Source organism: Lampetra planeri, chromosome 69 (genome assembly GCF_965212315.1).
Source record: "Lampetra planeri chromosome 69, kcLamPlan1.2.h2, whole genome shotgun sequence".
NCBI classification, from domain to species: domain Eukaryota; kingdom Metazoa; phylum Chordata; class Hyperoartia; order Petromyzontiformes; family Petromyzontidae; genus Lampetra; species Lampetra planeri.
In genome coordinates, this window is record NC_136174.1 from 3392561 (window position 1) to 3411362 (window position 18802).

At 44.2% G+C, this 18802-nt stretch overlaps 1 protein-coding gene across 5 annotated transcripts in view; it reads left to right on the forward strand.

The window, feature by feature from the left end:
• The window catches only part of LOC144737435 (uncharacterized), a 30978-nt gene that overhangs the window by 3018 nt on the left and 9158 nt on the right, over positions 1–18802 (forward strand). Inside the window, exons 2-4 of one of the 5 annotated variants that reach the window (XM_078620134.1) lie at positions 1837–1929; positions 5997–6221; positions 7883–8119. In XM_078620134.1, the coding sequence (XP_078476260.1) occupies positions 6131–6221; positions 7883–8119 (328 nt within the window). In that variant the 5' untranslated portion in view covers positions 1837–1929; positions 5997–6130. The other 4 variants (XM_078620133.1, XM_078620131.1, XM_078620130.1 and 1 more) reach the window with 4 other exon arrangements.

Here is an 18802-nt window from a genome sequence, read left to right on the forward strand (position 1 = left end):
AATGTCCCTCTTGTTTTAGCCCACTAAGACTTGTGAAGGTCGTAGTCACCAAGGCTAGGCACTTACACCGTTCTTTCCCCTGTTTGCTGATGTTCTCTGCGAAAGGTGCTCGGTTAAGGCTGATAGGGCCTAGGGGAGAGACGTCATGCTGCGCGTGCCCCGTAGGGCTCCGGGTCTCTGCATCAAGGAGGAGGAGGAAGGGGCGGGGGGGAAGGAAGATTCGTTCCACTTGCAGTGGGGTGGGTCTGTCGAGAGAAGAGGGGGACACGGGTGAGAGCCCGAGAGCATGTGGCTTCGCGTCTCCCTGGGGGCCGCAGTGGCTCGGAGATGTTAACTACATCGCCTGCTATAGAGGAAGTTGTGGGTTCGATCTCAACCCTGACGCCTGCTGTATATTAGGAGCTTGAGAGTCTCTCTCCCCATGGTCATGTGGATTTTTCTCCGGGTCCTCCGGTTTTTCCCTCCACATTTAGAAACATGTATTTGGCTGCTATACATTTCCACATGATAAGTGACTTTGTTGAGCTATCATTTGGCCTGGTCATTTCTGAAAAAGAGCTACACAGCTCAGTAGGTATTGCCTGGTTAAATACAAATAGTATAGTTTTAGTATCCCAGTTTCTCCCTATGGTTTCTCTATTTTCCTGCTTCTCCATGTATTTGCCGTTTATCCGTGTATCCCCATGTCTCCCATGGGATCTCAGTCTCCCAGTCATGTCTTCCGGTGTCTCCACATATTTATTCGTTCCTCTCAGTGTCTTCCTGTATCTATGTATATTACTTTCTTCTTCTTGTCTCCTATCCAACCTGTATAGTCTCTCCCCAATATGCTGCACAGGCCACCGCTTCTGGTGATGGCAATGTCAAATCTTGAGTGCATTGTGGAGCTACAGGCCATTTCAGGAGATGATCCATGGTTTGTTTCTCCTGACGAGCACCATTGTTCAGTTGTGCGGAAGTCCAATGATTGCATGAGTTGCATCTGCCAAAAACCACTCAAAGTCCGTTTAGGCTCCACTATGCGAGCCATTTGGAATTCAAGCCAGATGCGAGCTCCTCACTGGGGATGATTCCTCACCGGCTCCCTTCAGCAGTTTTGTCACTTGATTTTTCACTTTTTTTTTGCCAGAGGGAAGTTTTAGCAGATTCCGGTGATGTGGTCAGTGATACAGTGGAGCACAAGAAGCTGTTTCTCAATGTCAGACGATGGTGTGCTGGCTGATGGCCACGTAGCGGACGACGGACGTCCCACTCTCTGATTTGCCGGTCGTGGTCATTTGCAACCGTCCTCCTGATTGTTAGGGGGTGCTATGCCAGATAGTGCATATAGGCAGGGAACGGGTGGCACTGAGGCACCCTGATATAATTCTGCACATGTCATTTAGGGCAGTGTCGACATGTTTACTGTGGGTTGAGTGTCCCCAGGTAGGGCATGTCTCCCCTTGTCTACTAGTGCCCCCCTGTGCCTTCCTTTACCTCCCAGTCTCTTCCTGTGTCACAGTATCTCACTATCTCATCATATTCGACAGTGCTTCTCCATGTGTCTCCCCAGTATCTCTCTGTATTTCCCTTCTCTCCCTCTCCCCATATCTCCCAGTCTCGTCCCATGTGTTGCAGCATCTCCCTTTACGTCTTGTTCGACAGTGTCTCTCTGCGCCTCCACGTATCTTGCCTTATCTCCTAATGCCTCTCGGTGTCTCCTCCATATCTCCCTTCATATCCCAGTGTGTCCGTTTATCGCACCAGTGTCTCCCCATGTCTCCCCAATGTCTCCAAAGTGCCTATATAGACCTCAGTGTCTCCATTGACCTCCCCGTGTCCTCGTGTGTCTGTTAGAGTTGGTGTCTCTGTGTCCGCGTGTCTCTCTGGAGCCAAGTGGTGCCGGGGCCCTGGCTGAGGTGGAGGTGGAGCCGGAGGCGGGTGGAGACGGTGACAACAACAATAACACCACAACAACAACCACACAACAACAACCACACCAATACAACCAACAAACAACACAACAACATAACAACACAACAACCACAACAACACAACAACCACACAACAACAACCACAACAAAACAACCATGCAACCTCAAAAACAACTACAGCCACACACAACACCACCACAACACAACAAACACAACACCACCACAGCAAAAAAAACCACACACCTTAACCCCACAACAAAAACACTACAACATAAATATCACAATAACTACCTCAACCACACCAACACAACACAACCACCACAACCAACCACCAAAACAACATAACAGTAATATTACTCACCCTTCAAACCCCTCACACGCAGTGATTTTTTTTTTCCGGGTCCTCTGGTCTCTTCCCTCACATGTGCAGTCACTCACTACCTGAACCAGTAACGCCTTCACACGTAAATAACTGCAGAGCTTGGTGTAGCGAGGGGGGGGGGTGGAATTTGGCGTTAGCTCCTCACCACCTGGCTGCTGTCTTGTCCGTGGTGTCCCCTCGCGCCTTTGAGTCATCCTCTGTCATTCGGGCCATTCAGAGGAGAGGATTATGAACAGTGATCTCCCTCAAGGCTCGGTACTAGCAATGTATGTATGTTGAACTTCTTTTGCACCGTACGAGGCCAATCGTGCTAATCGGAGGTGCGGGTAATGTCACAGTCATACTCTTATATAAGCGCACAACCTTATCTATCTGTGATGAACGTTGCACTTTCTGTCATTTTCATGCAGGGGGGGCTGCAAACCTACGCGCCCCCTGCATGAACGACGGAGGCGTAGGGACAGACTTTCGATTACGTTGGAATCGATCTGCAGACGGCGGTCTTCTCGCACGGCCAGCTCTATGTCGCCTTATCTCGATCCCGCAATCCCAAACAGGTGAAAGTCCGCATTGAACCGAACCCCCAGAAAGGCCATCTACTTAACGATGAGAGAAAATGCACATGAAATGTCGTTTTCAATTAAGTCTTCCAGATGTAAAATGATATAAGCTTTTAATGAAGAAATAAAATTATCTATTTCAAAACATAATACAATTCAAAGTTGTTTCATTGTAAAACTTAAAAACGGAGCATCGGGTGCTTGCGTGAATGCGTCGTTCGTGTGCAATTTTTTTCGTGACTTTCCTGGCCAAAGGCCATAAATGGTTGTGAGGGGCGCCGCGGCAACATTGACCCTGAAATTTGCTATATAATTTCAGCTGATTCCCCCCGTAATCCTCGGCACACTGCATCACCACCGCCTGCAGATTAATACAATTATAATGTCATTCGAATTTTATAATTTTTCTATCGGCTTTAATATATCTTGACTTAAAGCTTTCGTGACTGCAGGAATTAATATTATTTGGGTCTTTCGGTAAAGTCACGTAGATAGAACAATAAAATAATACAATTTCAACCGAGAAGATGGTACAAACTGAGCAATCATTGGAAGGACGTTATTAATCAGTTTAAGTCATAACTGGCTGTGATGTTTCCATCTTACCTTCCTATGTTAGCAGTTATTTTCGACTCTCTGATTTTACATTAACAGGTTCACACTAACAAAGCCGCCGTTTACATTGACATGCTAATCTCTCTCACTTTAACATCACTAGCACCGCCCACTTCGTTTATGACCCTTGGGCTACACCCATTTCAAACCTTTAAAACAGCCTGCCTCAGCATCTTTGCCCCTTTTTTTCACCTGATAACGATTGCTTGCATTGCGATCGAAATGTCGTGATAGTTTTATTATTTTTTATTCACTTTTTATTATTTTATTGTTCTTTGTACGTGACTTTACCTAAAGACCCAAAGAATAAGCTTTAATATAATTTAATAACAATATCAGTTTTATTTTCTTGAAAGCACCCCACATAGCAGAGAAGTTGCTGGCTGCCTTGCAATGTACACTGTGTGAAGTTTTTTTTATTACGGAGTTCCAGAGAGTATTACTGAGCGGAGAGAATCGTGGAGCTGCAGAGAGAGAATCGTGGAGCTGTAGAGAAAGAATCATGACACAGCAGAGCGAGAAAGAATCACGGTGCTGCAGATTATGGGACTCGCTTCCACAGGGTGATGGAGAAGGGAAGTAATAAAATAATAAAAATAAAACATAAAATAATTCTCACGACGTTCGGCCACAATGCAAGCAGGCGTCCTCAGGTGAAGAAACAGGTCTGTCGAGAAGGCAGCGTCTGAATGACACGCCCCAGGCTTGGAGAGTCTATTTAAGCTAGGTTGGAGCGGGAATGTGCGCCTTAACAGAATAATTTGCATATCAATAGGAATTTAGCATATTTATGGTAAATGCAGATATGGGATTAGTACTACTTGTGAAGTGCGTAGGAGGTGGGAAGGGGGTTTAAAGTCATTATGCCCGTGCATTATGTAGGATTAGCAGAATCAAAGGGAGGGGGTAGGAGTAGCATTAATAAAGTGAAGGAATGTTAATAGTATGTAGCTGCAGTAACTCAACCACCACGTAAACAACTAAAGTATAAACTACATAGTATCATCAGTATACTAAATATACTCTCCAATAAGCTGATCTACTAACAGTAAGTAATACATTATAATTCTATGTCGCAAAATTATAATATGCTTCCAGCTAAACTTTATTCTCTTACATCACACGGGTCTACCCCCTACTATATACTGCCATAGACAAACCCAACATTAAATTATATACTGTATTACTATACACCATTACACTATGTATTATTCTACCCACCCTACTGTATGTCACACTGCTGTATATTCACTATACAATTACGATACTATATATTACTTTATACATTGTATTAAACATTACAATTTTATACTATTCATTATTTAACAATCCGCTATACACTATACCATTGACCGTCGCGTGAATGATACTAAGAAGAAGCAACGAAATATGTCAATGGGAGAGTGGTGGTAGGAGGCTTGCAGCGGAGCAAAGAATCCATTCCCTGCGGAGAATACAAGATATGTAGTCAATGCCAGTGAGTGGACTGCGGTATGAAGGTCACCGTAAACGTGAACACAATCAGTTAAGATCCGAAATGGTTTATTACGTCCTTCCAATGATTGCTGAGCCAGAATCCATCTTCTTGGTTGAAATTGTCTCTGTGTTTGTATATGTGGATCGCCTCATGAACGAATCTCTCATGGTAGCCAGATGGCTTGCAGAGAACCTCTGTCTTGGAAAAGTCAATGTGAGCCCACTGAATTGTAACAGTGATCTGCCACGGCTGAGGTGTTTGTCCTACCGTGTTTCAAGTCTGCTTTATGTTCACGGATGCGGTCAGAGACATGTCGTTTGGTTTCTCCAATGTAACTGCTACCACAGAGGCAACTTAGTTTGTAGACGCCAGGGTACTGTGTGTCTGGAACCACATCTTTTACAGACGGGACCAGATCACGGATTTTATGTACTGTGTTGAATCGGACCTGGATCTTGTGTTTTATCAGGATTTTGGAGATCTTTTTTGTGACCCCAGCAATGTAGGGTAAGGTGATGGTTTTGAAAGGCTCCTCAACAGGATCCTTCTTGATGGTAGGAGTGATGGCTTTGTGGATTGTGTAGTCGGAGTAACCATTAGCCTTAAGAGCTTGGCGTACGTGTTTGAGTTCACTGGCAATGTGTTCCTGGTCGGATATGCATTGGGCTCTATGGTATAGAGTCTTAATGAGGGAATTCTTCTGGGATGGATGGTGGTGGAAATCCGGTTTTAGGTAAGCATCCGTATGGGTGGCTTTCCTGTAGACAGAGTGGCTCATTGAACCATCAGGTCTCCTTTTAATTAGGACATCCAAAAAGGGTAGATTGCCATCTTTTTCGACTTCCATGGTGAATCTGATGAAGGTTTAAATCGAAATTTAAGGGTGATGTAGATTACAGAATGCTTGGTCTCACCAGATCACCACGGATTATTGAAGTCGTGTATTGCTGCTGATGATTCTGCTGCCACTGACGATGTTGTTGCTGCACTGAATCACCAGCACTGATGCCACTGCCCCACTCTCTCCTCTCTCTGCTCCCGTTGGTCAGAGCTGAAGTTGCGACCATGCATTGAGTGCGGGAGAAGAAGTGGCAGGAGAGGGCTAGCGCGCAAACAGCATCAACGGCAGACGTCTCCCGCAGCGGCGTGTGGGACGTGTGGGGTGAATGTTAGGAAACATGCAATGAAGGCAGTGGTGCAAGGAAGTGGTGGTGATGGTGAAAAGGTAATCGGGCAACCACGAAAGGCTTTGCTGGTGAACCGGCAAAGGAAAGGTGAGTGTCATGATACCACTGCTACTACAAATACATAGCCACCAGTCAACATCACCCTCACTACCACTCACTCATAATAAAGGTTTTTGGATTAGATCGAGTTATTATAAATGTGTCGCAACCCTCCACCACCCGACACGGCAAATCAGTAAAAAATGTGTCACGTTAACAAAACGCCCACCAGTGTGTTTGAAGAGTGAATCCACAACATTTAGAATTTGAGTATGATGTTTTGCTGGTAATTACATCCAGCATCTTCGGGTGATTTGCCAGAATAGTAAAGCCATCCACCTGCTTCCGGTCTTAAATAGTGCAGGATGACGTCATCATTGTTGAACCCCGTCAGGTTTCGAGATCAGAGGCGGAGGTGGGGCGGTATTGCAATTATATCATAGATCAGTAATCGGCCAATTAGCATGTGACTCCTCTATAAGGAATTGCAATATGTATTGTGTATTACTTAATAATACGCTTCCAGACTCTTTGGTTCTTTCAACACTGCAGGGTTGGCCTCACCGGATGACGGTGTTGCGATCGAAATGTCGTGATCTTTTATTTCTACCTACGTGACTTTACCGAAAGAACCAAAGAGTATTGATTCCTGCAGTCACGAAAGCTTCAAATCAAGATTAATACGCTTCCAGGCTGCGCTAAGTCTGCAGCTGTCAGAGAGGTTAAAATTATTTCGATGGATTCTCTCATTAGTCTTGGCCAGTAATAATTAGTTATGCATAACACTTCAACGTTTTCAAAATAAATTGAGTGTCCTTGTTGGCAAGCATGTTCTGCCACTGCTGACAGTTGTATTTGAGATAATTTAATGTTCCTTTGGTGTTCTTTTAGTCTTACGCTAATGTTACGTCCCGTCTGTCCAATGTAGCATTTACCACAGCCACCACAGCGTTACTTAGTGGCAACCACTGAGGTGGGGGTATTATCCAACACCACCAACATCACACCCACCACAATCATCAACACCACAATCTCTATTACCACCATCACTATCACCAGGATCACAAACACGATCACTACGGCTGTCTATGTCTCCCTAGTGGCGATGTTTATACCATCGCCACTCGTCGACTAGGGGGGGGGCCCAGGACCGATTTAGATAATGGTCACTGATGTTGACCATGAGCAGGAATCGAACTCGGTTCGCCGAGTTCGTATCGTAGCATGCTCACCATTACACTACTCCCTACCCTCACTACCACCATCAATACCACCAACACCATCACCACCTTCATCACCAAAACCCCCCGTATCCCCTTAACAGGCTGTTAAGGCAAGTTAGCAAGCACCTATGAAGGTCGGCATGGCACACAAGGGGGTGGGTGGCCAGCACCATGCCTGGCTGCCTTTGGCCCCAAGTGCCGATGTTTATACACTGCACCAGATACTCATTTGAGGCTGAGTTGATCTAGGGGAGGCCCGGGACTGGTTCAGATTTTCGTCATCAATGTTGGCCATGAGGGGGAATCGAACTTGGGTCACCAGGTTTGTAGCGAAGCGCGTTAACCGCTACTCTACCTCTTATCACCACGATCACCAACACCATCACCACCGTCACTATCACCGCCATCTTTGAATGTAATGCATAATTTTCCACACAGGTGGCATCGCCAGCACCACCATCACTGCCACCACTGCACCTGTTGCAGATGATGTTTCTGAGAAGACTGGTGAAGAGCGGGGCGAGGGTGGTGAAGATGGTGAGGGTGGGGAGGATGGAGAGGGTGGTGAAGATGGTGAGGGTGGGGAGGATGGAGAGGGTGGTGAGGATGTTGGGGGTGGAGAGGGTGGGGAGGGTGATGAGGGTCAGCATCGGTGCTTGGAGTGTGGTGTCAACTTCACTGCCAGCGCAGATCTCAGTAGACACTTGAGAGTGGAGCATAGAGGTGAGTGAATAAAAACACAATCTTGAAAGTATGTTTTACCATTGTAACTGAGGAGGTGCAGCGGTCAAAGACACTTAGCCAGCCCCACTGAGATCTTGTGATTCTGCGGGTCTCTGTGTAAGTCTGTGACAGAGCTCCACAGGCTTGCAGATAGACCCAAATGCACACATTCTTGCTAATGCCAGTTTGTTGAGCAGCAAAATGTGAATGTTGAGGACTGATAGCTATGAGATGGCTTCAGGAGAGATTTTGTGCAGTTTTACTATTCCTCCAATGAATGAGTGTAGACTATGGTTTACTATATGGTCCGTAGTTTGGATTGCATGGTCACAATCGCACTGTGGTTGGTCATTCATTTTCTATTTATGAAGACGATGTGTGCATATGCCTGTTGATATTCTGTTGCAGCTGATAGTTACACCGGTACTTTCTGGTTCTTTCGGTAAAGTCACGTAGAGAGAAAAAATAAAAGAAAACACGACGTTTCGGTCGCAACACAAGCGTCCGTCTTCAGGTGTGAAAAAATTATCTGCTGTTGTGGCTTTATATAGGCACGGGAGGGGAGAGAGAAGGGGGTGGAAGGAGTTTGGGTGTGGGAGTTCACAGGGGAGAGGGGGGAGGGTTTGTGGCGTGCAGGGACGGGAGGGGGCTAGCACCGGGGGTAGAGGGGGGGGTTGTGGCATGCATGGACGGGTGGGGCTAGAGAAATTTGCAAGTAAATGGACTTGTAGTCAAGTCATAATCGGAAGACGACAACCGGGTGGGTGAGTGAAAATCATAGAAGTTAAAATTTCACGTGGTTTATCACATCCTTCCAATGATTGCTCAATCTGAATCTATCTTCTCAAAGTTTTTTTCTGTGTTTGTATATATGGATGGCTTGGTGAACAAATCTTTGAAGGTGGCCCGAGGGTTTGCAGAGCACCTTGGTCTCGGAGAAAACAATGTCATGTGTGCCCAGAGCGTTGAAACAATGATCCGCCACTGCCGAGGAGTTGGTTCTGCCAACTCCTCCAATGATCGCGAACCCGGTCTGAGACACGTCGCTTCATTTCACCAATGTAACTGCTGCCGCAGACACAACTCAGCTTATAGACACCAGGACATTGCATGTCCGGAATCACATCCTTCACCGATGGGATCAAATCACGGATTTTGTGTACTGTATTGAACCGAACTTGGATCTTGAGTTTGTTTAAGATTTTGGCAATCCTTTTGGTGACCCCTGCTATGTATGGTAAGGTGATGGGTTTGATTGGGTCCTCAGATGGTTCTCTACCCATGGTTGGGGATGCAGCTTTGCGGATTTTGCGGTCAGAATATCCATTCCTCCTGAGAGCCTGGCATATGTGTTCAAGCTCACTGACTAGGTGGTGCTGGTCGGAGATGCAACGGGCCCTATCGTGTAGTGTTTTGATGAGGGAATTCTTCTGGGCTGGATGGTGGTGGGAGTGATGGTTTTAAATAGGAATCTGGGTGAGTGGCTTTCCTATAGACAGTGTTCCAATGAGTCATCAGGTCTGTTCTCGATCAAAAAATCCAGGAATGGTAGCTTGTCATCATTTTCCACTTCCATGGTGAATTTGATGGATGGGTGTATGGAATTGATGTGGTTGAAAAATTGGTTCAGTACTGGCTGGCCATGTGGCCAGATGACGAACGTGTCATCTACGTATCTCTTCCACAAGGAAGGACGTCGGGTGGATGTCTGGATGGCCGCTGTCTCAAATTTCTCCATGAATATGTTTGCTACCACTGGTGATAGGGGAGAGCCCGTTAGGGTACATTCATTCTGTTTGTAGAAAGTTCCATTCCAGGTGAAATAAGTGTTGGTAAGGCCGTGCCTTACCATCAGGATCCAATCGCTGTTGGACTAGGTCTTCAATGATTGCAATAGTATCAGGTACGGGTACCTTGGTGAAGAGGGATACTACATCGAAACTGACAAGTAAATCATCTGGGGACAGTGATATGTCCTTGATTAGTGAAACCAAGTGGGCTGAATTAAGTACAGCTGAGGTGGTCTTGCCCGGGAAGGGAAGCAGAGTCTCAGGCAGAAATCGTGCGAGTCTGTAAGTGGGTGAGTTAATGGTGAATATGATAGGACGGAGTGGAATACCCTCTTTATGGATTTTTGGGAGGCCGTAAAATCTGGGTGGTCTAGCAGCTGCGGGCTTTAGAGAGAGTTGTTTGGTGCGTTCGATTAGGGAAGTCGAATTGGTGATGATTTTGTTGGTTTTAGTAGCCAAGCTATTGGTAGGGTCTCTGTTAATTTTGGTATAGCAGCCATCATTGAGAAGGTCCTGAATTTTGTTGTATGTGGTTTTATCCATGATGACAGTGGCATTGCCCTTGTCGGCTGAGAGGATGACAATATCATCTTTATTTTTTAATTGAGCGAGTGCAAACATTTCGTTCTTGCTAATATTGCTCATGGGTTTCTTAGCATTCTTGAGGATAGCGATTTCAGATTTTGCAACGTCTGCCGGGATGTGTCCCAGACCTTTGAGGGCTACGTCGACCTCGGCAATGATGTCATTCACTGGGATGTGTTTGGGGGTGACTGCGAAATTTAATCCCTTAGCGAGTACCGATTTTAGGCTGTCAGAAATTGGGCTGTTACTGTGATTGATAACAATCTTTGTTAACATCTAACTTTTCCAAGTGTGGTTCGGGTTTCATTTTTGACAGGAGGTTGAATTTGGCAATCAAGTTGGCTTTGCTTTAGGTTGACATTGAAGCAGCTGAAGAAACAGTCATGTTATCCACATGGTCCCAATCAGATGTTGACATTTTGTCTGTTAATGCTAAATGTGATTGTAAGAGAGTCTTGTCTAAATTATCAAGTTCAAATCGGAGCAGCCTTATTCTTTCTAAGATTAGGGCTCGGCTGGCCTTAGACAGGATCCGTTTAGCTTTAGGGGAAGCAACAGCAGCAGATGTGAGTGTTACCGATGTGATAAACCACGTCAAGTTTTAACTGCTATGATTTTCACTCACCCACCCGGTTGTCGTCGTCGTCCTCACCCACCCGGTTGTCGTCATCCGATTACGACTTGTACTACAAGTGCATTTACTTGCTAATTTCTCTAGCCCCACTCGTCCCTGCATACCACAAACCCTCCCCCTCTCCTCTGTGAACTCCCACAGCCAAACTCCTTCCCCCCCTTCCCTCTCCCCTCTCGTGCCTATATAAAGCCACAACAGCAGATCATTTTTTTCACACCTGAAGACGGACACTTGTGTTGAGACCGAAACGTCGTCTTTTATTTTATTATTTTTTCTCTCTACGTGACTTTATCTACAGTAGAACCTCTGGTCACGACCATAATTCGTTCCATAACTTTGGTCACAACCCGATTTGGTCGTGACTCGAACCTAATTTCCCCATTGGATTGTATGTAAATACGATTAATCCGTTCCAGACTCCTACGAACTGTATATAAATATTGTTTTTTAAAGATTTTTAAGCACAAAAATAGTTAATTATGCCATAGAATTCACAGTGTAATAGTAAACTAAATGTAAAAACATTGAATAACACTGAGAAAACCTTGAACTACAGAGAAAACTGACATTGTCGCGTCAAGGTTTAGAATCGTTCAACAAGATGATTGTTTCGTCTGCTACATCAGTCGGTCGATTCTGAGAGAGAGAGAATATTCGTATGAGCAATTCATGTTTCTATTGAAAGTAAGTTAACAGTAATATTTGGGTACAGTATTGTTTTTGGAAGCATTTACCGTAATATCGTATGAACGTTTACTTCACCGCATCATCGTATGAATGATGCGAGAAGAGATTAACGGGTTCTTATGTTAGCGATTTTGACTACACTCACAAAATTAATATCTTGCTAGGAATTTTATATAACAAAAGTTATATACATAACTGTTACGCTTTGTGTAATTCAACAAATAAGCAAACTGACTGAGCAAGCGGCCACACGTGGGTCGCTGTTGTTTGTAAACAAACAACAGGAAATTTGGCGCTTACAAAAAAAAATGGCGCGGAAGGGGAAATCGGCCGCGGCCGTGTTTGATCGCTACCCGAGTGTGTGTTCGTGACAAGATTAAAAAATGTTGTGAATTTTTTCGTCGTAACCCGATTTGGTCGTGGTCATAAGCGTTCGTGACCAGAGGTTCTACTGTACGTGACTTTACCGAAAGAACCAGAGAGTATGGATTCCTGCAGTCACGAAAGTTTCAAATCAACTTAAACCGGTGTTTTTGACCAGTGTTAAGGAAGTACGATGTTTGACTCCTTTAAAAAGGCTATTTTTTCAGCATATAGTTCTGCTGATCATATTTTGATTCAAATTAACGATGACAATTTCGCCCAGATGACAGTGTTAGTTCTGTTTAAGGTAAAATAATAATGGCATACAAGGTAGGCCATGTGAAGGCTGTCGTTTCCCACGCAAATACCTATAGACTGACAGAGCCCCACAGACTAACTTAGAGATCCATAGACTCGCACAGAGACCCATAGACTGGCACAGAAAACCACAGTCTCACGAAGAGACCATAGATTATTTTAACTCCATATTCTCACTTTGATACTCAGACTCGCATAGAGATTACAAATTCACTCCCCAAACCCATTCACCAAGGCACTCCCACATCAACCACATCACCCTGTCCTTCACGTCACCCACACCGCTTCCCCCTCACCGGCTCTCGACATCTTACCAAACCACTCACAACCTCACTCACTCCCCATACACACCTACATATTCTACCTATCCTCTGCTTTTTTTCTATCATGAAAAACTAACAAATCCTCGGTTATTCGGCACTTTGTTTTGTTCATCATGTGTTTTTTGGTTTTTAGTTTGTTATTATTTATTGCCTTTTTTTACAAAAAATATATTACATTTACATCATTTCTTGTTTAACAGAAACCCCATTGTGTACTGTGTTCACAGACATAACAAAACAAATACCTTAAACATTACTTAATCCTATTCTTAGGTTTTTTCGGTAAAGTCACGTAGGTAAAACATTAAAATTAATAAAAGTAAAATAAAATAAAAATCACGACGTTTCGGAGGCAACACAAGCTTCCGTCTTCAGGTGGAACCGTCACAGCCATGACAGCTGTATCAAGTAAATGAGAGATTGCAAGAGCTACCACTCCATATATATAATGGTTGGAGAGGGGGGAAGGGCCAAGTACGGCACACTTTTTATTCATATGGTAAGGTGAGGCTTAAGAGGGTGAGCCTTTGTTATGGAGAGGTACGGTTTGTGACTAAGCCTGGCCTACATAACAATAGTGTGAAAAACGAGAAACAACTAAACATGGTAAAACAAGCCTGGCTGTCTATAAATAACCTGTAATAGTTGTCTGTCAAATAAGATTGGCCAAATAAGTGTAGTTAAATCTTTTTTGCATGGTTAATCACATCTTTTCAATGATTACTCAGTTTATAACCATCATCACGGTTGAAATTATGTCTGTATTTGTATATTTGTATGGCTTCGTGTACAAACCTTTGATGGTAGCCAGGAGGTTTGCAGAGAACCTTGGTCTCGGAAAAGACAATTTCATGAGAGCCCACCGAGTTGTAGCAATGATCGGCAACGGCCGAAGAATCAGTTCTGCCGTGTTTCAGATCTGACTTGTGCTCGCGGACACGATCAGAAACATGACGTTTCGTTTCTCCAATGTAGCAATCACCACAAATGCAACTCAATTTGTAGACTCCAGGATACTGTAAGTCAGGAACGACATCCTTCACAGATGGAATCAGATCACGGATTTTATGCACTATACTGAATCGGACTTGGATCTTATGTTTGTTTAGAATTTTGGAGATCTTTTTGGTCACGCCTGCTATGTATGGTAACGTGATAGTTTTGGTCGGAGTTTCATGTGGCTGTTTCTGTGTGGTGGGAGAAACAGCTTGGCGGATAGTGCAGTCAGAGTATCCGTTCATCCTGAGGGCCCAATGTACATGTCTTAATTCCACCACCTGGCCGGTGAATTAAGACATGTAAGACATTAAGACATGTACATCGGGCCCTGACCGCATGTTTCTGATCGTGTCCGCGAGCACAAGTCAGATCTGAAACACGGCAGAACTGATTCTTCGGCCGTTGCCGATCATTGCTACAACTCGGTGGGCTCTCATGAAATTGTCTTTTCCGAGACCAAGGTTCTCTGCAAACCTCCTGGCTACCATCAAAGGTTTGTACACGAAGCCATACAAATATACAAACACAGACATAATTTAAACCGTGATGATGGTTATAAACTGAGTAATCATTGGAAAGATGTGATTAACCATGCAAAAAAGATTTAACTACACTTATTTGGCCAATCTTATTTGACAGACAACTATTACAGGTTATTGATAGACAGCCAGGCTTGTTTTACCATGTTTAGTTGTTTCTCGTTTTTCACACTTGTTATGTAGGCCAGGCTTAGTCACAAACCGTACCTCTCCATAACAAAGGCTCACCCTCTTAAGCCTCACCTTACCATATGAATAAAAAGTGTGCCGTACTTGGCCCTTCCCCCCTCTCCAACTATTTTATATACGGAGTGGTAGCTCTTGCAATCTCTCATTTACTTGATACAGCTGTCGTGGCTGTGACGGTTCCACCTGAAGACGGAAGCTTGTGTTGCCTCCGAAACGTCGTGATTTTTATTTTATTTTACTTTTAATAATTTTAATGTTTTACCTACGTGACTTTACCGAAAAAACCTAAGAATATGAATCCTTGCAGTCACGAAAGCTTCAAATCTAGAATTACTTAATCCCCTTCATCAGTCATATCACACAGAGCACTCTCTGTAGCCCAATGCGTCAAAAAGGATGGAACAGCCACCGTCAACTAAGCGCAGCGAAATTCCAGCCAAATTCTGGCAGAAACCAGGGCCTTGAAGATGCAACAGTGGCTGGATAAGCCATTTCCTTCATTTGCACATTTTCTGGTCCTATAGATTTCCAGTTTCGAAATTGTTCATGAAAAAGTTCACTAAACCCTCTATGTATTTGGTGTCTTCATTCCCCTTATGTCCAAAAATAAGAATCGCAATGGAGAAAGGAAGTTAAAATCTTAGTAAGTTATTTCGTAGGAGCTTAAATAGTGAGCCGAGGCTTTGCCAGTGTATACACTGATGGGCAACTGTTTCATTTCCACCACAAAATATAAATTCTGGCTTCGTATCTGCGAAATGTGTCATAGAAGTATCTGTGGTCACTGTACCATAGGCATTGCTCCAGCTCAGATCATCCTGGGGGTTAGATTGGAGTAAAACAGCTCTCAATGAGGAGTACACAATCAATGCAGGGAATTGTGTCCCTCCAGACATGGTCTTTGTGCAACATTAGTATTTTTTATGATGGAAGTGAACCTTAGGACAATACAGTTTCTTTCGCTCTACATTTGGGAAGTTCTCTTCCCGTTATGTACACAGTGCTGCGAAAAAAGGAATGGGTACTTCCTTACTGACTCGATAGTCAGCTCTGGTGACACTGGACTACCATGAGCTGACATATCACCAACATTCACATCAGGTGTGCTTCCTACTGCTTTTGAGCAAACCTTCCGCACCTCATACACAATTTTCGTGGAAAGTCTTATTGAGTGCAGTCCTGTCATTGCAGCCATCTCAGTAGAGAGAAGCCACTGACCATGCATGCCTCATTTCACCAGATCGCCTACCCTGGTGAGACATGCATCGACCATACCCTTCTCTATGGCTAAGCTCACAAGAGAGGGTAGTCCCATGTCAGGATTCTGCAAAAGTGGTTTGAGAACAAGATCTGATGCTGACTGGGATGTATTAAGGGTAATGACAAGGAAACCCCAGGTCTTTAGGACACTCCTGTAGAAATTGGGAATCTGCGATTGTGGGATACCAAAAATGTTCGTATAGAAAAGTAGCTTTTTGCACTGTAGGGCCCCTAGGTTACTTAGAAAGATGATGTGGAACACCACATGGGTGATGGGGCTGTGTACAGAAGCCATTGTATGGCTTGCAAGCGAAAGGTGGAAATTTTACTCTATGCACATGAGACCTTGCCTGCCTCACTGCAGTGGCAAAGCTACAACTCCAGGAGCAACCCAGTGCTTCCTGTATGACTAAAATAAGTTAGCTATCATCCTCTGAAGTTTGGAAATCAAATAAGCAGGTGGAGTAAGGGAAAAAAAGCGGTGCCACAATGTGTATGCAACCAACTGGTTCACTACCAGGGTTTTCCCTCTGAACAGGTGGGTTTTACACAGGTGCCTCCAAGGTTGGTTCCTTACCCTTCCAAAATATCCCATTTACTCTGGAGCAGTGTGTCTCCAGGCCCCAGGAGTTTGCCAAGATTTTGAAGGCATCTTTTGCTCCAAATGATGGCTTTGACCACCTCAGGGAACTGGGCTTTGTCTCACTTCCCCACGAGTAGCCCACTGCATTTCTCCCAATTCAACTTAGAGGAGGACGCACTGGAGTATACCTCTTGGCACTCATGTAGCCATTTAATATCGTCAAAGGTTTGTAAAGTGGAGGAGACTGTCATCAGCATAAGTTGTAAGAGTAACTTTCAAACTGGGTTGTGTCAGAGTTAAGCAGGTGGGTCTTCATCGAAGTAGACATAAAAGGTTCTACGACAAGGATATAGAGCTTTCCTGACAGGACATCTTTGTATGATACCTCTTCTGAAATCTACAGAAGCAGTCTGTGCACCATTAACTTTTTTTGTATTTTTCCCACAGGGAGTGCCAATAATACTGATAAAATTATCCTGTTAGTCCATCAATCCCTGGTGATTTGTCTAATTCACCCTGTTCAATAAGCTCACTCTCTTCTTCGCCCAAAGTAGACAAATCCTTCCAGATGTCCTCTTGGGCCTGTGTAGATATACGATCTAGGGAAAATAGATTATTATAAAATGTAGCTACTATTGAGGCTATTTGACCATTGTGTGAAACAAGGACCCCATTATCATCAAACACCCCCTCAATTGCCTTATGCCTACCATTATGCTTCGATAATGAGAAGAAAAGTGGTGAACCAGAATCCATATCAAGGATGTATTTAAACCTAGAGTGTATAAATGCCCCTTTTGCCTTCTCTTTCTGCAGTCCTTTTAGACATTCCATGGTCTCCGTACATTCCTGTAGTGGGCCTGGATTGTCCCCAATCTTGTGCTGTTGCTCTATGTTATGGACCCTGCTCTCAACCTGAGAAATGTCCTGGTCAATTCGTTGTGTACTTCCTCAGGCATATGATTGACACCGTTGTTTTAACGTGTACCTTCCCTCTATCCCACCATTGTGCTAGGTTATTATAGAGACGTTATTTTCCTTTGCTACTCCCAATATATCTCAAAGAGATGAGTGAAGATGGCATCTTCCAAACAGGCATTATTAAAATACCAGTATGCTGATCCACATGGGACTCCTTGTATCTTCATATGAAGTAGTATGAGTTGATGGTCTGTCAGTGGTGCAGCTAAAATGCTGGATAAAACTGCACTATTTTCAAGGTGTTTTGAGATATAAAAACGGTCAATCCTTGATTGCAACACTGTCCTGTCAGCTCTGAATCTCATGAAGTTAAACTTTGTTGCCAAGGATGTTGTATCCACCATACATCGATCAGAGCGTATATGTGAAGCAGACTTTGCAAGGCATTCAAGACATTGATTTTGCATTGTTCAGTGTCAGTGTGGTCAAGGACATCCAGTGTGCAATTATAGTCGCCTCCCAAAATCACACACTCATCATTTGGAATGTTTGCGAGGTGCCTCTACAATGTGCAGAAAAACGGAAGTTTGTCTGCATTATTGATTGGTGCATATACATGAATGAGGTAGACAGTAATGTCCTTTAGTCTTATTTTTACATTAAGGGCCCTTCCATGTACCACTTCAGTTGGTCAACAACGGTGGGTGTAAACCCTGGTGCAAACAACGTTGCCACCCCAGAAGAAGTATGAGAAAGGCGACGCATCCCCTTTCCAGTCAGTTCACCAATCATCATCTTCATTTGCTATCAGGTGTGTCTCCTGCATAAACAGCTCTGAGGCCTTGTGCTCACTTTTAAGGGACAACACAAAGTGGCTATTCAGTACACCTCTACATCAATTTGCATTGAGCGAGGCAATCCTTACCATTATGCATTAATGGATTTGTCAGTATGTTTTCACTCCATGTCGTTATTTGGCTCAGGAAGTACCTGAACCTTTTCCTTTGCAAATGACAATTTCCTTTGCCTCTTGAAACCCTTGTCAATATGGAGTAGGGATAATAAAATGGCCTCTACATCATGCCTCCTTGATACAGCTCCATTAATTCTCTCTTCTGAGCCCTGTACTCCATCTAGGAATTCCCACAGCTGCACCTGAGATAATATTGGTGTCATCCTGGTCAGATCAGCATACGTCCGGTTCACCCCACTGTCTGTACTTAGGGTTTCTTCCAATTCCTCCTCTGGGTTCCTTTCCTCAGCCTCGCGGCATTGAGGACTCTCTGCCTTCTTTAGTATCCTCTGCTGATGCTGTGATGGTCGATGTTGCTTGCACCTCCAAGGACGGGCTTCCATTGTCACCGTCTCGGTTACCCACTGCACGGAGGCATGTTGGGCCCTATTTGGGCTCCTCCATACACTTCACTGCTTGTGTTGGCTGGGAACTCAGTTGCCTCACTAATTTTTTCATTGAGGTCTAAATTGTGACTGC